The sequence below is a fragment of the Helicoverpa armigera genome, chromosome 16, assembly GCF_030705265.1.
Source record: "Helicoverpa armigera isolate CAAS_96S chromosome 16, ASM3070526v1, whole genome shotgun sequence".
NCBI classification, from domain to species: Eukaryota; Metazoa; Arthropoda; class Insecta; order Lepidoptera; family Noctuidae; genus Helicoverpa; species Helicoverpa armigera.
The window spans coordinates 5,449,539-5,472,274 of NC_087135.1; the positions used below are offsets into that span (position 1 = coordinate 5,449,539).

General features: G+C 37.3%; 5 protein-coding genes and 1 long non-coding RNA gene across 6 annotated transcripts; 3 read left to right on the top strand and 3 right to left on the bottom strand.

Moving 5' to 3' along the window:
- The first annotated feature begins 119 nt into the window (after window positions 1-119).
- Window positions 120-12,008, top strand: LOC126055421 (uncharacterized). Its single transcript, XM_064038649.1, has 9 exons — window positions 120-1,546; window positions 1,766-1,988; window positions 2,140-2,356; window positions 2,915-3,213; window positions 4,179-4,219; window positions 4,538-5,494; window positions 5,709-5,931; window positions 6,083-6,299; window positions 11,379-12,008. The coding sequence occupies exons 1-9, from the start codon at window positions 728-730 to the stop codon at window positions 11,683-11,685; spliced, it is 3,303 nt and encodes a 1,100-aa protein (XP_063894719.1). The 5' UTR covers window positions 120-727; the 3' UTR covers window positions 11,686-12,008.
- On the bottom strand, window positions 6,629-10,879 carry LOC135117932 (uncharacterized). Its single transcript, XR_010277257.1, has 2 exons — window positions 7,382-10,879; window positions 6,629-7,304 (listed from the first exon to the last, which is right to left on the bottom strand). It is a non-coding gene; the product is annotated as an uncharacterized LOC135117932 (long non-coding RNA).
- LOC110384501 (UDP-glucosyltransferase 2) lies at window positions 11,989-15,495 on the bottom strand. Its single transcript, XM_021345805.3, has 4 exons — window positions 14,550-15,495; window positions 14,253-14,469; window positions 13,517-13,733; window positions 11,989-12,435 (listed from the first exon to the last, which is right to left on the bottom strand). Exons 1-4 carry the CDS (start codon window positions 15,378-15,380, stop codon window positions 12,141-12,143), a joined length of 1,560 nt encoding a protein of 519 aa, XP_021201480.3. The 5' UTR covers window positions 15,381-15,495; the 3' UTR covers window positions 11,989-12,140.
- A 117-nt stretch (window positions 15,496-15,612) lies between these two features.
- LOC110384502 (uncharacterized) lies at window positions 15,613-17,167 on the top strand. The gene is made up of 4 exons (XM_021345806.3): window positions 15,613-15,877; window positions 16,053-16,100; window positions 16,190-16,329; window positions 16,412-17,167. The coding sequence occupies exons 2-4, from the start codon at window positions 16,070-16,072 to the stop codon at window positions 16,949-16,951; spliced, it is 711 nt and encodes a 236-aa protein (XP_021201481.1). The 5' UTR covers window positions 15,613-15,877; window positions 16,053-16,069; the 3' UTR covers window positions 16,952-17,167.
- Window positions 17,168-18,016: 849 nt separating this feature from the next.
- On the bottom strand, window positions 18,017-19,127 carry LOC110384544 (mitochondrial import inner membrane translocase subunit Tim9). Its single transcript, XM_021345858.3, has 3 exons — window positions 18,920-19,127; window positions 18,636-18,731; window positions 18,017-18,240 (listed from the first exon to the last, which is right to left on the bottom strand). The coding sequence occupies exons 1-3, from the start codon at window positions 18,962-18,964 to the stop codon at window positions 18,109-18,111; spliced, it is 273 nt and encodes a 90-aa protein (XP_021201533.1). The 5' UTR covers window positions 18,965-19,127; the 3' UTR covers window positions 18,017-18,108.
- A 349-nt stretch (window positions 19,128-19,476) lies between these two features.
- Window positions 19,477-22,696, top strand: LOC110384597 (26S proteasome regulatory subunit 6B). Its single transcript, XM_021345952.3, has 10 exons — window positions 19,477-19,637; window positions 19,719-19,811; window positions 20,033-20,204; window positions 20,494-20,655; window positions 20,932-21,135; window positions 21,396-21,543; window positions 21,739-21,835; window positions 21,911-22,005; window positions 22,130-22,288; window positions 22,551-22,696. The coding sequence occupies exons 1-10, from the start codon at window positions 19,605-19,607 to the stop codon at window positions 22,633-22,635; spliced, it is 1,248 nt and encodes a 415-aa protein (XP_021201627.1). The 5' UTR covers window positions 19,477-19,604; the 3' UTR covers window positions 22,636-22,696.
- The last annotated feature ends 40 nt before the right edge of the window (window positions 22,697-22,736 follow it).

Consider the following 22,736-nt stretch of genomic DNA (forward strand, 5'->3'; position numbering starts at 1 on the left):
GTAAAACGCCTAATTCTGAGGTTTATCGATTTAAATAGAAAACGAAAGATATTTCTAATACAACTGAAAGTTAATCTTAAAATAGAGTATATAAGGAATACATTACACAAATTTGACACAGAAATGAGTGCTGGAGCATTTTTATTATCGCCGTCAAACTTGCCAACTGCACTAAATGGACGCGAACAGGCGAAATGACCCTAGCTGAAACTCTGTCAATACCTTCATTTGACTATTTTATATTTTCGCTCGAACTCTCATTAATGTCCACCAGTTACCTATTCAATTTTAAAAAGCTTACCAAAATCGGTTCTTCATAAATTATCTATATTCCCTTCGACAAACTCATATAACGATAAATCGTCTACATACCATGATTTTTGTTTATTACTTACACTTACGTAAAACACTAAACTAATGGATGATGATACTTATTTACATTTGTGGAAAATATCAGCGAAAAGTGGACAATAATCATGATGATAACACTGTCTTGTCATCGTTTATGTAAGTATTATATCACATATATTTAACAGTCAACAATATATGCCTACAGTGACGTGAAGGAGTATCAGTATGATAGGCGAGTTGTCGCGAGATAGGTCAGTCTGGTGCCGGAGGCCACCGAGAACCGGCGTGCACACTGGTCGGCACGTTTGCGCCAACACGATTTGCGCGCATTACTCGACACAACATACTCGCGACACCCGCGGCCTTCGAATTCACGATGAAGCCGAGTGCACTAATTGTTACATTATTATCATTACTGGTGTTAACAGACTATGCCTGCAGTCTAAATATCCTCGGAATATTTCCGTACCATGGCAAAAGCCATTTTATTGTGTTCCGTGTTTTTTTACGTGAACTTGCCAAACGAGGTCATAATGTGACTGTTATTTCTCATTTCCCAGAACAGGATCCACCTGAAAATTATCATGATATTAGTTTAGCTGGAAGTATAAAAGCCATAGAGGGCGAGACACCATTTGAGAGCTCATACTTCACTCTATTTCTTGTCAGTCTATACCTTGCAACCACCGGTGTAGATAATTGCAAAGTATTGCTAGCCGACGACAAAGTGCAAAGATTAATTAAGGAAAAACCAAAGTTCGACGTAATTGTTGTGGAGCAGTTCAATAGCGATTGCGCTTTGGGTATAGCCTATAAGTTCCAAGCTCCTGTTGTGGGCATAATGTCGCACATACTGATGCCTTACCATTATGAAAGATTAGGTGTCCCTTACAATCCAGCGTATGTCCCTTTCCATTTCCTAGAAGGAGGAACTAAACCCTCATTGTATCATAGAGTGGAGAGAACAATATTTGACTTCTACTTTAGAATGCTTAATCGTTATTACACTCAAAGGAGTAACCAGAACACGCTTGCTCAATACTTTGATGATATACCTCCTCTAGAAGAACTAGGAAGGGAAATAAAGTTTCTTCTTCTGTATCATAACTTCATTCTTACTGGATCAAGACTGTTTCCTTCCAATGTAATTGAAGTCGGAGGTTTCCATGTTGTCGATGCAAAACCATTGACAGGTGTAAGTATATATGCAATACAGTCAGCTAAATTTGAAACTGAAAACATCGTATTAGCATAATACTACAAAAACATACCTAAACAAAAAATTTCTACTACCGGCACCTTTGCCTTCTTTGTACTGAGCGACTTAATGTTGAGTTAATGCAGATCTAGGTAGGATGAAGATGATGATGAGATTGTAACTTACGCATTAGATAATAGTCTTTTGTTTTTCCAGGATCTTAAAAAGTTTGTAGAAGAGGCCGAACATGGAGTCATCTATATTAGTTTCGGGTCCATCGTCAAAGCTTCTACAATGCCAGCAGAAAAAGTACAAGAAGTTTTAAATGTTATGAAACAACTGCCTCAAAGATTCGTCTGGAAATGGGAAGACAAAACTTTGATGGTAGATAAAGATAAACTTTACACGAACAGCTGGCTACCTCAAGTGGATATACTAGGTAGGTAATAATTTAACTTGAAACGAAATAGGCCTACAAAATGTTTCATTTATTGACAGATGAATTTAAATGATTCATAAAATTTATTTTGAAGAAAGTACTTGTTTGTTTGCACATCAAATGTCTAATTGTTATTATTTTGCATTTCAAGCTCATCCAAAGACGTTAGCGTTTTTGTCTCATGCTGGGAACGGTGGTACAACAGAAGCCATTCACTATGGGGTTCCAATGGTAGCCATGCCGGTGGGTGGAGACCAGCCCGCTAATGCAGCAGCTATCGAAGAAAGTGGCCTCGGAGTGCAGTTACAAATCCGAGACTTGAATCAGGAGAACTTACTGAATGCTTTCAAAAAAGTATTAGATCCCAAGTAAGTATGATTTGTTGTTTCTTGCGGTCTTTACACGCAAATAATTAGCTGTTCTACAATTTCTCAAAAGCCCTCAACGAATGACTTTACAGATGCCTTTGAAACGTAAAGATATACACTGGTAGTTACCGTGATAACCTAATTAATAGAGTAGAAGGTACATGTACGCTAGCACCTACCTACGCACGTGCCACTCCTTTTGTGGCTGAGTTAATCAATTCAAAAGTAAAATAATAATTGTTTTAAAGTAGGTAATAGTAATAATGAATCGGCAATAAATTTCAAATAAAGATAAAGATTGTATTATTGTAAATAAAAAAACTTTGACTCATAATCACAATCCATAATCTAATAGATAGGTACATGCTATGTCAGATTAGTTTATTGACCAATTCTTATCACACTCTTTATAATGATTAAGAGTCAATATAATGGTCATAAGTTCTGGAAATATCATTAATTTGAGGTGACGACGCATTTCGACAACAGAGTTTAATAAAAAACCTCAAAGGTGAGTGATAAATAATCTTAGTTTAAAACATCTGTTTTTGTTTTCAGATTCCGCCAGAGAGTGAAGGAAGTATCAAAGGCATGGCATGATCGGCCACTATCGCCCCTCGACACCGCAGTCTACTGGACTGAATTTGCTGCCAAATATCCCAATTTCAACTTCAGAACGGCAGCAGCTGATGTACCATTCTACCAGTATATAAACCTAGATGTAGCCGCTGTTTTCATCACAATAATTAGTCTAATATTGATTGCAATTCGAACAGCACTCAAAGTTTGCTGTGGACGGAAAGAAAGTATAGGAAAAAATACTAAAAGTAACGAAGTTGAAAAGAAAAAGCCAAAGCGTGCGTAGACGCATGCAGAAAACGAAACAATATTGGTTCACTTAGAAAACTGTATCGGGGCCTATTCTAATAGACTGTTATTTAAATAACTTTAGATGTTTTATTAATTACAACCCAAGAATATGTCGCTACATTGTATTATAAAAACTTCAGAAAAACAAAATATATTGGCTATGTGCAAAGCGAGTAGTGGCGGGCAGATAACGACCGCAGCGCACAACATGGCAGAAATTAGAAACAAATGCGGATGTTTCAAACCCGGTTTATATTATTATATTCATTTTATAGTAAAACTATTGAATAAATTGCACTTAAATAATGTCAACAATACTATTTTAATCTTTGGTTTTATTCATATTTGCAAAGAACATTATAATGTTTACATTGTTATTATTTGACAGCTTCCGCAAATGTTGTATACGCTACGCGTCGCCACCGTCGCGCACATAGCCAATAGTCCTACATGTCTCATCTACAAGTTGACTGTCAATTGACTGCTCTCTAATTTACCTAGATTTTAATGCCGTAAATAAAATTGGTGAAATAGACTTACGTAACTTCCATTCCACTTTTTTTTCATTTTAACTTGTAATCTTCAAAAATAAGCTTCAAAACTTTTTTTTATTTATTAAGTAACTTTTTTCACACCTTCGTTTTGCCATTTTATATTTTCGCTCGAAGTCTCATTACATTTTATATCCACGACGTGAGTTATCTATTCAATATTAAAAAGCTTATCAAAACCTTTTTTTTTTCTTTCTAAATAAAAAATCTCGATACCCATGCATTGAACCTTTATAGCGATAAATTGCCTTCATTGTTTTGCCTTGGTTTAAAGTAAGTTTACACGCTGTTGATTTGCATCCAACAAAATATGCCTACAGTGACGTCAAGGAGCGGTGTTGTGGTGGACTAGTGGGTAAAGAACCAAGCTCTTCAGTATGAGGGTGTGGGTTCGATTCCAGGCCAAGCAAGTGCTATGTACCAATGCAACTTTTCTAAGTTTGTAAGTACTTTCTAAGTATATTTTGGACACCAATGACTGTGTTTCGGATGGCACGTTAAACTGTAGGTCCCGGCTGTCAGTGATTTTGGGCTGTCGTTACGGGTAGTCAGAAGCCAGTAAGTGAGTCTGACAACCAGTTTTACCAAGGTGTATTGGGCTGCCTGGGTAACTGGGATGAGGAGATCAGATAGGGCAGTCGCTCGTTGTAAAACACTGGTACTCAGCTACATACGATTAGACTGGAAGCCGACCCCAACATAGTTCGGAAAAGGCTCGGAAGATGAAGATGAGTGACGTCAAAGATCATCAGTATGATAGGCGAGTTGTAGCGAAACAAGTCAGTCTGGTGCCGGAGGCCACCGAGAACCGGCGCGCACACTGTCCGGCACGTTTGCGCCAACACGATTTGCGCGCATTAGATACTCGACACAACATTCTCGCGACACCAAATTCAAGATGAAACCGAGTGCACTAATTGTTATATTATTGTCATTTCTTGTGTTAACAGACTATGCCTGCAGTCTAAATATCCTCGGAATATTTCCATACCATGGCAAAAGCCATTTTATTGTGTTCCGTGTTTTTTTACGTGAACTCGCCAAACGAGGTCATAATGTGACTGTTATTTCTCATTTCCCAGAACAGGATCCACCTACAAATTATCATGATATTAGTTTAGCTGGAAGTATAAAAGCCATAGAGGGCGAAGAACCATTTGAGAACTCATACTTCACACTATTTCTTATGAGTCAATTCCTTGCAGACACCGGTGTGGAGAACTGCAAAATATTGCTAGCCGACGACAAAGTGCAAAGATTAATTAAGGAAAAACCAAAGTTCGACGTAATTGTTGTGGAACAGTTCAATAGCGATTGCGCTTTGGGTATTGCCTGTAAGTTCCAAGCTCCTGTTGTGGGCATAATGTCGCATATACTGATGCCTTACCATTATGAAAGATTAGGAGTCCCTTACAATCCAGCGTATGTCCCTTTCCATTTCTTAGAAGGAGGAACTAAACCCTCATTGTATCATAGAGTGGAGAGAACAATATTTGACTTCTACTTTAGAATGCTTAATCGTTATTACACACAAAGGAGTAACCAGAACACGCTTGCTCAATACTTTGATGATATACCTCCTCTAGAAGAGCTAGGAAGAGAAATAAAGTTTCTTCTTCTGTATCATAACTTCATTCTTACTGGATCCAGACTGTTTCCTTCCAATGTAATTGAAGTCGGAGGTTTCCATGTTGTCGATGCAAAACCATTGACAGGTGTAAGTATATATGCAATACAGTCAGCTAAGTTTGAAACTGAATACATCGCATTAGCACTACAAAAACATAAACAAAAAATATCTACTACCGGCTACTACCTTTGCCTTCGATGTACTGAGCGACGTAATGTTGAGTAAATGCAGATCTAGGTAGGATGAAGATGACGATGAGACTGTAACTTACTCATTAGATAACAGTCTTTTGTTTTTCCAGGATCTTAAAAAGTTTGTAGAAGAGGCCGAACATGGAGTCATCTATATTAGTTTCGGGTCCATCGTCAAAGCTTCAACAATGCCAGCAGAAAAAGTACAAGAAGTTTTAAATGTCATGAAACGACTACCTCAAAGATTCGTCTGGAAATGGGAAGATAAAACTTTGATGGTAGATAAAGATAAACTTTACACGAACAGTTGGCTACCCCAAGTGGATATACTAGGTAGGTAATAATTTAACTTAGAGTGAAATAAACCTGCCAAATATTTTTTGTATTGACAACTGAATTTAAATGATTCGTACAATTTATTTTGAAAAAATAATATATTTGTTTGCATATCAAATGTCTAATTGTTATTCTTTTGCATTTCAAGCTCATCCAAAGACATTAGCGTTTTTGTCTCATGCTGGGAACGGTGGTACAACAGAAGCCATTCACTATGGAGTTCCAATGGTAGCCATGCCGGTGGGCGGAGACCAGCCCGCTAATGCAGCAGCTATCGAAGAAAGCGGCCTCGGAGTTCAGTTACAAATCCGAGACTTGAATCAGGAGAACTTACTGAATGCTTTCAAAAAAGTATTAGATCCCAAGTAAGTTTGTATGATTCGTTATTTCTTGTGGTCTTTACACCCAAATAATTTCCTGGTCTACAATTTCTCAAAAGCCAATCACAAATGTTTTTATAGAAGCCTTTGAAACGTGAAGATAAACAAAACACTGGTAGATACTGTGATTAACCTAATTAATAGCGTAGGTAGTAGGCACCTATACGCTAGCACCTGCGCAGGTGCCACTCCTTTTGTGGCTGAGTTAATCAATTTAAAGTAAACTAAACTTTTTTTTCCCATGTGGGTAGACCTAACAGTCAGCTGTGTTTTTAGTTAGCTCCCTATTTATATTTGTTTTAAAATAAAATCAGTTTAATTTTATGTATTTAATGCATTAATTTGGCTCATAGCTTACCGTCACTCACTTTTCCTTAATAAACTATCCTTATAATTACTCAAGAACAATAATATCACAACACACAATGGACAGCAAACTTGTGCACAGTATTGATGAGTTGGAGAAATTGTTCAGTTCGCGTATGTGTGCCTATGAAGATAAGCTGCAGAAAGCTACAGCTGGCACTGCTCCTGCCCACTCCAGTCTGGCCTCACTGTCAGATGAATTTTTGGAGTTCAAAGGATTTGTCATCAAAACGTTGACTCATCTGAAAACGCAAGTTGGGCTCCTCTCTCAGGCAGTGGATAGCCATGAAACCTTCATGAGACGGAAGCTGCTGCTGTTTCACGGTGTTCCAGAAAGCAAGAATGAGAATCTCAGTGGCACCATTCTTGATATCATCGTTAAGCAGTTGAAGATTGATGATGCACGGCTTGAGATGTTTGAAGTGTGTCACAGGTTGGGTGCTTCACCGGGAAAAACAAGACCCGTGCTGGTGCGCTTTAGGGGCATGGATTATCGTCGTGCAGTTTGGGACAGCAAAACGTTGTTAAAAGGTACTGGCATCACCATTTCCGAATTTTTAACCAAGACTCGACATCAAGTTTTCCTAGCCGCCCGCAAACATTTTGGGATCACCAGCTGCTGGTCTGCGGAGGGAAAAATAATCATCCAGGCTGCTGATAAGTCGCGTCATAAGATATTCTGTATCGGTGAGCTTCATGACCTTATTGCCCTGTACCCGACTAGCGCTGGTAAGGATATCACGGCTAATCCGAGTTCGTCTCCGAATGCTGCGACCTCTTCTTCCAAGTCTGAGGTGGCCAAGAAAACGAAGGTGTTGCGGAAGGCTCGGAAGTAACTGCTATATTTATAGCTATTTGTTAATTTGTTCTTTGTCGTGTCGGTATTATTAAAATAATATTTGTTTTCACTTTTGTTTTGACGTTGACAAGTATCGTGGCTTGTCAACGTCATGTCAACTTGTTTTGTTCTTGCAGATATTCTCATTGTGTGCGTTGTTAAACTAAGTTTTTGTATCCGTTGTTTTTTTTTTGTATGTTAATAATATGTTGTCTATTTAATTTTAATTCTTGTAGTATCTCTCCACGCAACTGTGACTGGGTGAGTTAGAATATCCGAGATATTCTTGTATTTAAAAATTGTTATTGTTTGGTTGTTTTGTGTTTGTATTTTTTATTATTTCATTATTTTTGTTTTGTAACCTCTATGAGTTGTATCAGTTTAGATGATAGTTTCTTTTCATGTACCTCATCATCTGATAGTTTCCTCAGTGCGGGTAGCGGTTCCGGTGCTCCCCTGACCCTTGGCGATCAGATCTCCACACTTTTTTCCCATAATCCCCACAATTTCAACATTGCCCATATAAATGCTCAAAGTGTTCCTGGCCATTACTCCGATCTTCTGGCGTCCATTAACAGTGCTCATCTTGATGCTCTGTTGATATCCGAGTCTTTTCTTAAGCCCTCTCTCTTGTCTACCCACTATGCCCTGCCTGGCTTTGTCCTTATCCGTAATGATAGAACTGGGAAGGGGGGTGGTGGTGTTGCTATTTATTTGAGGGCTGGAATACCTTTTAAGATCATCAGTGCTTCGCCGTCAGTGTACTCGGAATCGGCAGAGCACCTATTTCTCGAAGTCCTTCTTAATCACACTAAGGTACTCCTGGGTGTATTTTATAGCCCCAACCTGAGCATTGATTACTTTGGCTCACTGGACACGCTCCTGCATGATTTTTCCCCCCTTTACGAACACGTGGTCTTGATGGGTGACTTTAATACTTGTTTATTAAAGAATGACAGGCGAGCTCTTAAACTTCAATCGCTCCTTTCTTCTTTCAATCTCAGTCTCTTACCTCTGTCTGCTACTCATCATTTTCCCAACTGCACTCCTTCTCTCCTGGATCTAATAGTAGTATCTAAGACAAGTAATGTATCCTCTCATGGTCAGATTTCAGCATCTTTTTCCTATCACGATCTAATCTTTTTATCCTATCGGATTCGTCCTCCTAAGCGTAAGCCTCAATACCTGTATCTTCGGAATTACAAGGGCATTGATCTGGAGGCATTGAAGCGTGATGCTGATTGCATTGACTGGTCTAGCATATTCATGAGTACCTGCGTTAATGAAATGGTGAGTTTATTTAATTGTAAGTTATTGCAACTTTTTGACATTCATGCTCCACTCCGCCGTGTCAAAGTTAAGTATGCTCCTGCTCCGTGGCTCACTCCTGCTATAAGGGAGGTGATGGCCAGTCGAGACAGAGCCAAGCGTAGGTGGAAGCGCAGTCCGTCTGAACGCAACCTCATTACCTACAAGACATTGCGTAACCGTTGCAGTCGAATGTGTAGAGATGCAAAGAGACGCTACTTCCACAACTCTCTCGATAACCGTAACTCTTCTGAGGTATGGAAATTTCTCAAAACTATTGGCATCGGTAAGGCTGCTTGCGCTGCTGGTGGGGACACTGACGTGGGTGCCCTTAATAACTACTTCTCCTCTCCCCCCGTACGTTTGGACCCACACGTCCGTGCCCGTACATTGAGTGGGCTTGCTAGTTTGCCGTTGCCTCAGTGCTCTTTGTTCGAACTGAGTGCTGTGACTGAAGACGATGTCAAAAAGTCTATCCTTGCCATATCCTCTAGTGCAGTCGGTAATGATAACATTTGCTCTAGAATGGTGTTCTTAACGCTACCGACTGTCCTCCCTGTCTTGACACATATCCTAAATTTCTCCCTGTTCTCTTGTTCTTTTCCTAATTCCTGGAAAGAAGCCATCGTTATTCCTTTACCCAAAATTTCCAATCCAGCTGCTTTGTCTGATTATAGACCCATTTCCATCCTTCCTTACCTGTCTAAAGTTCTGGAGCACCTGGTGCATTCTCAGCTTTCTTCTTTCCTTAGCCGCAATAACCTTTTCCACCCTTTACAATCTGGTTTTCGTCCCGGTCACAGCACTGTAACTGCACTGTTGAAGGTTACTGACGACATCCGTCTTGCGATGGAAAATAAATCCCTGACGTTACTGGTTCTCCTTGACTTCAGCAGTGCATTTAATTCTGTCGATTTCGACATTCTTCTTGGCATCCTTAAATCTATTAATATTTCTTCTTCCACGTTAAATTGGTTTGACTCCTATCTTAGAGGCCGTACGCAGTGTGTCCGGCTTAATAACTTATCCTCCAATTGGTGCAACCTTTCTGCGGGCGTACCTCAAGGTGGCGTTCTCTCTCCTCTCCTGTTCTCTGTTTTCATTGACTCTGTCACTAAGGTCATTTCTTCCAACTTCCATCTCTATGCGGACGACTTGCAACTCTACAGACATTTCTCGTTAAGCGATGCGGAATCTGCCGTTGCCGCTATGAATCAGGACCTGATTATGATCGAGGGCTGGGCGCAGTCCTTTGGGCTACAGATCAATCCCAAGAAGTCTCAGGCCATGATCATTGGCGGTAGAAACTTGCGTGGTAGGCTTGATGTTGCGTCGTTGCCTCCTCTTTGTTTAGGTGGGGTTCAACTGAGCTATGCAGAAACGGCTAAAAATTTGGGTGTCATCATGGACTCCCATTTATCATGGTCTGCGCAGGTCAATGAAGTCAGTCGCAAGGTGCACTTCACCTTTCACACTCTGAAATGCCTCCAGTACTTTTTGCCCTTGAAAACCAAAATCTCTCTTGCTCAGACTCTCATTCAACCCATCATAGACTACGCTGATGCCTGTTATTTGGATGCCACAGAGGAGCTCTTAAATAAGCTTGAGCGGTTGCAAAATTTATGTATTCGTTTTGTTTTCAATCTCAAAAAATATGATCATGTTTCTCATTTTCGCAAAGAACTCAAGTGGCTCCCTATTCGTCTTCGCAGGAACACTCGCATTTTGTGTCTTCTTTTTAATATCCTTTTTAATCCCAAAAGTCCTTCCTATCTGCGAGAACGCTTTTCATTTGTTCGCTCGCCTGATGCGCTCTGTAGAACGCATCTCAAATCTCTCCTTAAAATCCCCTCCCATTCCACTGACTTTTATTCCTTCTCCTTCACAGTAAACGCAGTACGGTTGTGGAATTCGCTGCCGCCTGAATTAAGGAGCTGTCAAACTGTTGCTACTTTTAAACAGAAACTGAAAAGCTACTATTTGTCCTCCTCTTCTTCATAGAGATTTTATAAAGTATGTATTTTTGTATGTATGTATTATCTTTTGCTTTATATATACCTATATATATGTGTATAATTTATATATCTTTACTATATCCTTTTACACAGTCTATCTACTTCTCTTTATTCTAACTCTCCTACTACGGGTCTGCTGGAAGAAATTTCGATTTAGAAATAAGCAGTACCTTTGTACAATTTTATATGCTATGTCTACTTCTTTTATATTTTCACTGTGTACATAAATTGTTAAATAAATAAAGTAGGTAATAATGAATCGGCAATGAATTTCAAATAAAGATAAACAGTGTATTATTGTAAATAAAAAAACTTTGACTCATAATCACAATCCATAATCTAATAGATTGGTACATGTTAGGTAACTATGTAAGATTATTGACCACTTCTTAATGATTAAAAGTCAATATAATGGTCATAAGGTCTGGAAATATCATTAATTTGAGGTGACGATGCATTTCGATAACAAAGTTTAATAAAAAACCTCAAAGGTGAAATAAATAATTTTTCGTTTAAGACATCTGCTTTTGCTTCCAGGTTCCGTCAGAGAGTAAAGGAAGTATCAAAGGCATGGCATGATCGGCCACTACCGCCTCTCGACACCGCAGTCTACTGGACTGAATTTGCTGCCAAATATCCCAATTTCAACTTCAGAACGGCAGCAGCTGATGTACCATTCTACCAGTATATAAACCTAGATGTAGCCGCTGTTTTCATCACAATAATTAGTCTAATATTGATTGCAATTCGAACAGCACTCAAAGTTTGCTGTGGACGGAAAGAAATTAAAGGAAAAAATACTAAAAGTAATAAAGTTGAAAAGAAAAAGGCAAAGCGTGCGTAACAATACCGGTCACTTAGAAAACTCTGTCGGATCTAATTCAAATACCCAAAAACACGTCGCTACATTGCATTGTATAAACTTCCGAAAAACAATACTATATATCATCCACGAGTCGGCCGTCAGCTTGACTGGTCTCTAATTTACCTAGTTATTAAAACCGTAAATAAAATTATTTAAAAAAAATACTTACATTATTTCTATCCTATGTAAGGAATTGTTTGTCCTGTATGGAAATTGCATGGTGTAGTTAAAATGGACTGTATGTTAGGACCAGAAGTTGTCATTGAAATAAAAAAACACGTGTCGAAAAGATTTTCATCTTATTCATTTTATTTATTTATTTATTTCTCAACCTTATCACTAACATTACAGATAGGTCCAATCTAATGCGTTAGCGAGGCACTTATTTAACTACTAACAAAAATTATAATTATTTGAGATAAATTGGTTGTTACTTAATCTCTCTTCTTTCGCTTTTCTTTCTTCTGAGATTTCTGTGTTGTCTTTTTGTTCCCAATCAAACATATTAATTTAACTATTGTTAACGGAAGCAGGAGAAATACTGATCCCAAAACCAAAATAACATCAATCATCAAATATTGATACATTGGCAAATTCGCTGCCGAGGGTTTCAAATTTTGTACTCCTTTATATTTAGCCACATATTCAATCCAGAAAATTGCCGTGTTCATCGGAGAAAGGGGCCTATCTTTCCACTGCTGAGATAATAGCTTGGCCTTCTGCCTATATCTGTGAAAAAAAAACTTAACGTAAATCTATGCGATATATGTATTTATATGCTACGATTGCGACATGTTAAAAATGTTGTGATCAAAAGTTTTGTCTTCCCAAAAAACAATTGAATCACTTATATTTTTATCTTATTTTAACAATTGTAAGTCAACAAATTAATAACAATCGCATTAATTTATTCGTATTTATTATTAAAACATAAACAACATAAATTTTTATTTTGCTTTTTTTTATTTTCTAGCGGTAACCCTGAACATTCTTGGCGAAGCGATTACGCGCCAAGAATGTTCAGGGGTAACCTGGGGGGGGGGTGGCGCGTAATCAGCATTTAAAATTTTGTTTATATTTTTTTGTATTAAATCAATTTAAACTATTAAAATGGTGAAAAAGTGTTGCGTTTCTACTTGCAAAAGTGAATCCTATGGTGGTTGCAATATATCGTTCCACAGGTTAGCTAATAATAAAATTTTCGTAAACCAAACAACTAGGGTGCCCATGAATTCTTGTAACGAGTCAAAATATGGGTGATGGATTTTAAAACTGTTGTACTATTGTTATAGCTTCCCAAAAAATGAAGAAAGGCGACATAAATGGCTCAGCAGTCTATATATGAAGTAGAAATACAAAAAAAACAGTCTTCACTTCGAATCTTCCTGCTTTTATACTGCTAATTTCCGCTAATTATTAAAAGCCTCTATAAGTATCTTAAGGTCACAAACTGCGTAAGTTAAAACTTCAATACTAATCTGTGTTTAATAATCTTAGCAAATTCGGATTTGTCTCACATAGCTTAATCTCATAGTCACCCTATTAGAAAGGGACAGACAGCCTCCGTACTAACTGTTTCACTCGGCTCGTTTTTTGGGTTTATATGCGCAGTCCTGTTTACTAATATTATGTCTATGGGTGTAACCTGCATTGATAAGTTTTCCACACACGTTAGTGTGGAATTGTCTTTACGTTAATATACTTTTTATATACTTTTGTAGTGACATCCCAACTTGAACTTATCAATGAAATTGTATGAGATAAACTCATTTAGATGACCCCATACGTAACCCGGGAGTTTAATACTCACTCATCTTGAAGGATAGTCTTCAAAGCATCCTTTAGTACTTTTTCGTTAAATGATAATACATCAACAGACACTCCTAAGCCACTCTCAACTGCAGACTGTGCATTGGCGAACTGATCTCCGAACAGTGGAACACCAACTATAGGCACCCCACAATACATAGCCTCAGAGGAGCTCAGCATTCCAGAGTGGGTTATAAATGCCACTACCTTTGGATGACCTAGAAAACAAATTCAGAACAATAGCTAGAATCATTTAATTAGTCCACTTATTACAAGATTGACATACGTAGGTAGCGCCTTTAACTTATTTAAACTACTTATTGTAACTATGAAGAGTTGGTATGTGAGTATTTCAGTGGTCCCCAAACTAAGCTACCTATACCTTTATCTTGAGGGCTAGATTATTTGCTCTACTTTATGACTCGAGATATCGATACTATTCTAGTCTTGTTGATTTCTAGGAGAGACAGACGGACCCCCTTTACACTTCTTACTATGCTCATATCCGTATACCCAGTTTCACAGGGCCTCGCGATTGATAGGGGTAATTTTTAGGGCCACGCAAAACCAAGACGTGACCTTCTACTGATTTAAACCGCCACGCTAAAGGAGCTTCTCTCAAGGCCTCAACTCAACAGGAAAAAATGACCCTCAGAATATTTTCCTATTTTTTATCTTTATCAGGTTAGTCCTTACATAACACTTATTCACAAATAAATTCGACAGTCTAAACTCACACAAAATAGCTTTTTGTGACATCCACTTGTCGACGTACGCATTAGTAGGTGGTTCCCAGTTTGAAGCGTCTAATTTCCAAATAAATAGAATGTCACTATTGTTTTTAATTAGATTTTTGATATCATCTAATATTTTTTGTGGGAAATTCTTCGCGACACTCCCAAAACTTATAAAAACAACGTCTTTCTTTGCATTGTCCAAAAAGTTTTTTAATCGCTGGAAATTAAGAATAGATACAGTTTAAGTCGTTGATTGATGCTGATAATTTTATTCACTTATCGAGAGAGCATACAAACCTTATCTTCTATTTGAGCATTCTCTTTTATATGCATGCCACCAACTTCTACAACATTCGAGCCTTGTAAACGTGAACCAGTTAAAGGAAAATACTGATTGATCAATATTAAAGACACATTTTTCCCGAGCTCTTCCAATGGTGGAATATCGGGATACACGGCATGTACTATCTCCTGATTTTGTTTTTGTATCACATGTGTATAATACATATTCATTCCAAAGTTTACGATTGTACTCTTAATTCTATTCCACAAGTTTGGGTAATTTCCGGAAGCAAAAAAGTGATTAGGTACATAAGCTGGATGGTTTGGTGCGCCTAGCCTTGGATATGTCCATGACATCAAAATGTGTGCGGTCATTCCTATTACGGGCGCGTTCAACTTGTAGGCAACAGCCAAACCGCAGTCCGTCATAAATTGCTCAGCTATAACGATATCAAATGATTCCTTCGATTCTATAAGCTCCTGTATTTCTCTATTATTTACCAATTTTTTACAATTTGTATTCGCCATTTGTTTAAATACCTGAGCTCCACCATATGCTACTGACAAGAAGTTTGAAGTTGAAAGCACTTTCAGGTGTTCTTCTATATTTACGTTGTCACTAGTATTTTCTTTAGCCTCCTGTAGAGAAATTTGACGTAGAGTGGGTAATGCCGGCACTGGGTGATAGTTTATCACAGTCACATTATGTTTCCTCAAAGCTAACTCTTCAACTAGCGCCGTAAAATAAATGTGATGACTTCGACCATTATAGGGAAAAATTGCTAGTATTTTATAACTTTCACATTCAAATATGCAGTAAAAAGTGAATAATATAAATAATTTCATTTTAATCTGCGGGTTTACTCCCCACTAGACATGGAAATTAAAATTATCATGCAAATAGTTACGCGCACTCGTTTGTCGTGTTAACAACGCGGCTAGTCCACAGTGATGTTACAATAACACTGAGTGTCTTGACATCATGACATTCTTTTACGATTTTAGACTGTATGAATATGTACAATTATCACGCTAAGACAAATACAAACGTACGCGTGCTGTATTTGTAGGAAGTATTATGGTTTACTTATTTCGTAAGTTGAGAAAGAAGTTTTGTTTAAGTAAACAATAAAAAAAAAAACAAAGTATTCGAAGAACAAAATTTTAGACATTACATTCTGTCATGTGAAGTTCTAAAACACAATCATGTAACCAGAAATAGTCTAACATATTTATACACCACGTGAAATGTTAACAGTTACGAAAAATAACTACCTGCCTATCTAATGGCTAAGATAACAAGATTGAAAAATGATCAGCTCCGAAACCTAACCACCATAAAAGTAAGTCTTTTACATACACACTAAATAATGCCTACTTTTCTAAATTCTGCAGGTTTAGGAAAACTGTATATTAGGCATGACGTAACACTTAGATATATAAATGCATCATTTATAAGAAAATAGGTAGGTACCTACCTAATTATATAGCGGCTACTGAAATAACTGTCTATTGCAGGTCCTCACATTATAAAAATGGCTTGTTGTTGTAAAACAGCTGGTAGATGTAAGTATCATTTTTTATAGGCCAAAACTTAACTTGAAAGCCTGGGCTATACAATTCAATCTCATAATAACCGTTAAATATTATTGTAGCGAATAAGTCATCGGCGAGTTGCTTGGGCCGCTGCGATCTACCTAAACACAGATGCTTAGACAGAGAGGAAATAAAGCCGGGGCCAGTACCCAAGCATATGGGATGGCTGTACACCGCCAGAGACGCCCCTGAACATCAAGTAAGAATAGAACATCTGAAAGTCACCGATCAAATTTTCAAGCCTATGTCGTACCTAATTTGTAATTAAATAATGTTTTCAGTTGAGATGTGGCTGGCGCCCAGGTCACATCTCCTGCCCCGTTCTCAGAAAGATCGAGGCTCATAACTGCGTAAAGTCAGTGTGCACTCCTTGCCCATCGATATGCTCTCGGCCGCCGTGCGTGAAGCCCTGCTGCCTGCCTCCCAAGTGCGTCACGGTCTGCCCGTCCTCCCCGTCGTGCTGCAAGCAACCCCCATGCGGACAAGCTCTCATAAGGATCATCAGGCATGCTGGCAACTATAGCATCTGCACCAAGCCCTCCAACATAAGCAATGCACCCTCAGGACCGTACCCTCTCAAATACGTACTTAACATTGACGATGAAGAACCTGTTCCCGGAGCACCGCCTTCTCCTGCGCCCAAGTACAGTGTAGAAGCTAAATTTAATGACTACCATTTTGACTACACCAGTTCTCAATCATCTTTTGTACTGGACTTCACTCCGCCTGAACAGAAATGTTACAAACCATGCCCGAAGAGGAGTATTGTGTGCATGCTGTGCAAAACAGACAATATGAAAGGATTTTCGAAATGTACATAAGTAGTACCACGGTGAAGAATTTTTTTGCTTAGGATTAATAACATCTACAATCTCATCTACATCAAACACCTCAAATTATGGACTACTTATACGTACTCGTTTTGCTAAAGTACATTAAATATCGAATGAAAAAAATGGTATTATACACAATAACACATTCGCACATTACAAGATATGACTAGCTTTTAATTAATTAAATAAACAATCGCCATTCCAGTTCGTATTTCAGTTATTATAATACCTTTGCGTACCCTCTACATACGCTATAAGTACCTAACTGCAACAACTTTACGGACGTGTCCAATATTCTACCTGTTATTGGCTAGAGATGGAATTTTGATATTATGCCTTATTTGCTATTGATATAGTACAAGTAACGTCAAATTCTTGTACATACATACATATATAGTAATCAAAACAACAAATGAAATATCGGGAACGGCAGTAAGTGTTCTCGGCTACAGCTTCTCTTGATTTCTTTATTTCTAAGAGAGATACTAAATCTAGGATGTAGTCCAGGTAACCCTACGTAATCCTAGATCACTATCATCATCATCCTCCTGCCCTTAGGGTCAATCCCCACTGAAAGAGCAGCGGCCGCTGCTATCTCAGTGGGAATTGACCCTTATCCCAATTTTATTTGGGGTCGGCGCTGCATGTTTTTTTCCTTCCATAAACATCTATCTGCCGCCATCTCACGCAATTCATCCATCCTTTCATGAAGCATGAAGAGAATAAATCCTAGTTCACTATTTCATACTAGTATTATAAACTTGTTCGCTTGAGCATTATTATTCCATTGAAGGTGAATGCTTTGACTGGTATACACTTATATATTTGGCATTCAAAAGTTTATCAAAATTGTAAGAACTTTCAGACTTATATCATTCAAAAAGAGGATTTTTTTTTGTTGTTGTTAAGGCTAAAAAACTACTGAAGCTTTTTGAAAAATTTATCAAATTAACATATAAGCTTTTTATCGTTGTGCAGGACTAAGTACATTTGGAATACAAGTAAATTGCGAGCTAGCAAGCTAGTATAAATATAAATGAAATTATTAAAATATCTGTTCAACAACACTTTATTTTTCTAACATTCAGGACAATAAATCTATAACAAAATAAAATAAATACACCATGTATCGTTAATGACTAAACTTAAGTTTGACCCGACTTCTGTGCTAGAGCCAGCATATTCTCATTAGCCAGCATTTGGAACTCATGGAACCTCTGTGACACTCGCTGATTTGTCCTCAAATATTTCTCCATACAATTCAGTGTACATTTGTCCTGAAAAATATTAAGACGGATGATAATAAATTTATATTTCTGAGATATAAATCTGTGTTTGAAAGACCAGTTTTAACGGTGGCGAAAGAAAAACAATTTTCGGCCTTGGACAAAATGGCCTATTGCCTGGAAAATACCCTACTTCTCCAGCTAGCTTTCCTATGGAGAAATCCTGTGATACTCCTCTAATGTGTAATCTACATTAGTGTAGTTTTATCAAAATCTGTTCAGTACCTTATAGTATAGGGATTATAGTATACAATAGCAGTACTTTGAGAAAAAGATTTATATTACTAAGTATCGCTTGAAAACACGAAGATACACAAGATTTCATTGAAGATGATGAAATTGTTGGTAAGTCCTATAAATTACTAAAGTAATATAGTAATGCATACCTCTGAAGGCTTGAGCGTTCTGGAGGTGAAGTCATGTACGCAATCATTGAAGCAGAGCTCAGACAGCTTATTGTACTGGACCAGGAAGTCTTTGAACTGGAAACGGAGAATACAATGTTATAAACTTAGCACTCCACCATTAGTTAGGTACTAATTGATATTTTTAAATAACTTTTGCTAGAGCGGCATGTGAATCGTTGATACTATGAATGTAATGTGTGATTAACATAATAAACACGATACATTTACATAGTTCATTATAAATTATGAACAATTCGACTTACTGTTTTGATTTGGTCAGCCTCACTCATTTCAGGCGCAGAAGCCATTGTTATAATTTGGCTAACCAAGTGACCTTAATTTATATATATATTAGTATATACACGAAGATATTGATTATAAACAATTAACAAATGAAATTAGGCAATATTGGTTAATCCAATTCAAATTTGAGGTTAATTTTGAGCCAAACGTGTTGCAAGATGACAAATTGAATTTAAAGATTCGAATACGATTTCGTGTTACCAATTAAAATTGTACACCTTTTTTTATTTCAGATTTCTTACTGGAATGTAAATTAATTCAATATGGCACAAAATATAAACAGAAATTAATCATGATCAGATATATAATATGTAGGTAGCTTGACTACTAATATTGTATTATATGATTCCGTTTTGAAAAGTTATTGCATGCGTAAATATAAACGTAAGTGACGATGCGTTTCGAAAGTTTGACAACTTTACATTCAATCCTTGAGAAATTGATACATTTTGCGCATTCGGTAGCTTTTTTCTCTTTCTAGCTTTTACAGAGTTCTATATACTGTCTCATTTTATTTTTTTTGTAATGTCATGTAGCTTGTCCATGGAAACTGGTGGCATATTTCTTCGACAGTGAGATTCGTAATATTGTTAATTTTTTAGATAACTGATTTAGAATTATAATACAAAAGTAACCTATACCAGAATGGAAGAAATTGGTATCATATTGCCGGAGAAGGTATTTTTATATTTTGTTTCTTTTTACAATCGATAAATGAGATGTTGTGTATATTTTGTCATGATCATCATTGTCTTTCAGGATGACCAAGTCGTAGATGCCAAGGGACTATCATTCCCAGGACCTCAGACCTTTGATGAATTGGAATCTGAAGATCTCTACACTAAATACAAGGTAACAAAGTAAAATATAATTTATGTAGGAAAGTCAAGTGATCACTGTTGAAATAGATCATGCTAAACCAGGGACTGTGTAAAACTCATGTATGTTAGACTTGTCTTGAAGAAATTTACTTTAAAGATACTCATTGGTTACATACTGCTAACTACTATATTTTTCCAACAAATAACCCAAATGACTAAGATATGAATGACAAAAACCCAAAATATTTTCAGAAACTCCAACGTATGCTTGAATTCTTGGAAGTTCAAGAAGAGTACATAAAGGATGAACAAAGGAACCTCAAGAAGGAGTACCTTCACGCTCAGGAAGAGGTGAAGAGAATCCAATCCGTACCTCTTGTGATTGGTCAATTCCTTGAAGCTGTGGACCAAAATACTGGCATAGGTTTGTTTTGAATTATTATACAATGTTTATTGTTAACTTTCAGATTTCTTTGTATACATAGGAACGGTTATATGAAAAGATTCAGTTAAAAGGCTCTAGAAACTGCTTTTACCAAAATCTTGTTTATATAATATTTTAGAAGAGAGATTGATATTAATTGGTTATACTGTTATACAGAGGCTATTCTTTAAGACATAATTTTCTTTTGTAATAGTTGTAATTATAACATTGGAAATATTAAGATTTTTACCTTCGTAATGCTAATGATTCAGAATTTATCTTTTTACAGTTGGCAGTACAACTGGGTCAAACTACTATGTTCGCATCTTGTCAACGATTGACAGAGAGCTGTTGAAGCCTTCAGCCTCTGTGGCTCTCCACAAGCACTCCAATGCACTTGTAGATGTGTTGCCACCAGAAGCAGACAGCTCCATTTCCATGTTACAGGCTGGTATGTATGCTTTGTCATAATATCTTAGTACTCATCATTCATTCTTTTTTAAACAATTTGGCCTATGAAGTAGTTTCCATATTTTGTACTTGCTATTTTCAATGTCCTTCTAAGATAATATTCTTGCTTGCTTTGAAATGTAGCCCATAAATATCTTTAGCTTACATCTATTGTGTCAGCTGTTTTCACCTGAAAGTCTTAAACAAATTCATATTCGTATGTATACAAGAATTTTTACGAAGAGATGTCTGTACTAAAGAAAATTACATTTCACAGATGAGAAGCCCGATGTTCAGTACTCAGACATTGGTGGCATGGACACACAAAAGCAGGAGATCAGGGAAGCTGTAGAATTACCCCTGACACATGTGGAACTGTACCGACAGATTGGTATTGAGCCGCCTCGAGGTGTGCTCATGTACGGGCCTCCAGGGTGCGGCAAAACTATGTTGGCTAAGGCTGTAGCTCATCATACCACAGGTAATTTCACACCAAACATGATAAATTTAGGGAAGAGAACTCAATGTATGTACTCCCTTTATATACTCCCTTATATACCTGAATTTAAAGAATGTGAATATGTGCCCACAACCTTTTCTAAAGGGTGACTGATAAATTAATGTTTTATATCTGTAAATACGACAGAAGATCTATAATGAATTTAGCTTCAAAACTATAGATTACACTGATAAAGTTTAAGTATTACATGTCTAATAATAACGACCATATTTCTCATTTAGCGGCGTTCATTCGCGTGGTGGGCTCCGAGTTCGTGCAGAAGTACCTGGGAGAAGGGCCCCGTATGGTGCGCGATGTCTTCCGTCTAGCTAAAGAGAACAGCCCCGCCATCATCTTCATTGATGAGATCGATGCTATTGCTACTAAAAGGTACATTTTAATTTGTGAATCAGTGTGCCATGTGTGTGTTTTTCAATTAACTTCTATCTAAGGAATAAATATGTATAGCAGTTTAACATAATACTTTATATACAAAAGCTGTCAAAACTTCAAACATTTTCTTCAGTTTAAAGATATCTCACGATTGGTTTACATGTAATCCATGTTTATTACTCTTTATTCCAGATTTGATGCCCAAACTGGTGCTGACAGAGAAGTACAGAGAATCTTGCTTGAGCTCCTCAACCAAATGGATGGATTTGATCAAACCACCAATGTTAAGGTAAACATCAACACATAACCTGAAACTTACGAATGTTATCATCTAAGTGTCTAATTACGCCTTCTCCATTTGTAGGTAATTATGGCCACAAATCGTGCTGACACTTTGGACCCTGCCCTCCTTAGACCTGGCCGTCTTGACAGGAAGATCGAGTTCCCTCTGCCCGACAGGCAAGTACCTTACAATTTAGACTGATAAAAAATCTTGAGGTGACATTTAGTACCTGATTTTTCGCCTAGCTTTTTATAATAACACTCAATTATTTGTCTTTAAAAATGTTCTTCATGTCCACAGGCGTCAAAAGCGACTGATCTTCTCAACGATCACCGCTAAAATGAATCTGTCTGAAGAAGTAGATTTAGAAGAGTTTGTGGCGCGACCGGATCGCGTTTCCGGAGCTGACATTAACGCTATTTGCCAAGAGGCTGGCATGCACGCCGTCCGTGAGAATAGGTAAGAGATACTTGACGTCGTTTATAGTCCGCCAAACTTTATGGCGGCTTGGAACATAGCGCGCTGAAGTTAGTTGCTAACCGCCAATGAGTTTAGAAAGGAGATAAGCAGTTTTCATTTCAATCCTTAATTTTAAAAACTGAATATGGCCCTTTAGTGTCTCATATTGATTTTATTGCTGCTATTTTAGAAGAAATTCATGTTTAGAAATATTTAGATATGTTCAGCATTATGGGTACTAATTTGCATACTTTTGTTTCAGGTATATTGTTCTGCCCAAAGACTTCGAGAAGGGTTACAAGAACAACATCAAGAAGGATGAGAGTGAATATGAATTCTACAAATAAGTTTTGTCGTCTATATATCTCTATTGTTTGAATTGTAATTAATAAACCTAAATACACGTAACTTTTATTTTATTTATATAAGACTCTCGGGATGGAGTTAA

Coding starts and splice junctions, on each gene's coding strand:
- LOC126055421 (XM_064038649.1), top strand. CDS start 728: ATGAAGCCGAGTGCACTAATTGTTACATTATTATCATTACTGGTGTTA. Junction 3,214..4,178: donor TGAAAAGAAAAAGCCAAAGC/GTGCGTAGACGC, acceptor GTTCGATTCCAG/GCCAAGCAAGTGCTATGTAC. Junction 6,300..11,378: donor AAAAAAGTATTAGATCCCAA/GTAAGTTTGTAT, acceptor TTTTGCTTCCAG/GTTCCGTCAGAGAGTAAAGG.
- LOC110384501 (XM_021345805.3), bottom strand. CDS start 15,380: ATGAAATTATTTATATTATTCACTTTTTACTGCATATTTGAATGTGAA. Junction 14,470..14,549: donor ATGCTCAAATAGAAGATAAG/GTTTGTATGCTC, acceptor CTTAATTTCCAG/CGATTAAAAAACTTTTTGGA. Junction 12,436..13,516: donor AAGACTATCCTTCAAGATGA/GTGAGTATTAAA, acceptor TTTTTTTCACAG/ATATAGGCAGAAGGCCAAGC.
- LOC110384502 (XM_021345806.3), top strand. CDS start 16,070: ATGGCTTGTTGTTGTAAAACAGCTGGTAGAT. Junction 16,101..16,189: donor TTGTAAAACAGCTGGTAGAT/GTAAGTATCATT, acceptor ATATTATTGTAG/CGAATAAGTCATCGGCGAGT. Junction 16,330..16,411: donor GAGACGCCCCTGAACATCAA/GTAAGAATAGAA, acceptor TAATGTTTTCAG/TTGAGATGTGGCTGGCGCCC.
- LOC110384544 (XM_021345858.3), bottom strand. CDS start 18,964: ATGGCTTCTGCGCCTGAAATGAGTGAGGCTGACCAAATCAAAACA. Junction 18,732..18,919: donor AGGCTGACCAAATCAAAACA/GTAAGTCGAATT, acceptor CTCCGTTTCCAG/TTCAAAGACTTCCTGGTCCA. Junction 18,241..18,635: donor GAACGCTCAAGCCTTCAGAG/GTATGCATTACT, acceptor AATATTTTTCAG/GACAAATGTACACTGAATTG.
- LOC110384597 (XM_021345952.3), top strand. CDS start 19,605: ATGGAAGAAATTGGTATCATATTGCCGGAGAAG. Junction 20,656..20,931: donor CATTTCCATGTTACAGGCTG/GTATGTATGCTT, acceptor TACATTTCACAG/ATGAGAAGCCCGATGTTCAG. Junction 21,544..21,738: donor GATGCTATTGCTACTAAAAG/GTACATTTTAAT, acceptor TCTTTATTCCAG/ATTTGATGCCCAAACTGGTG.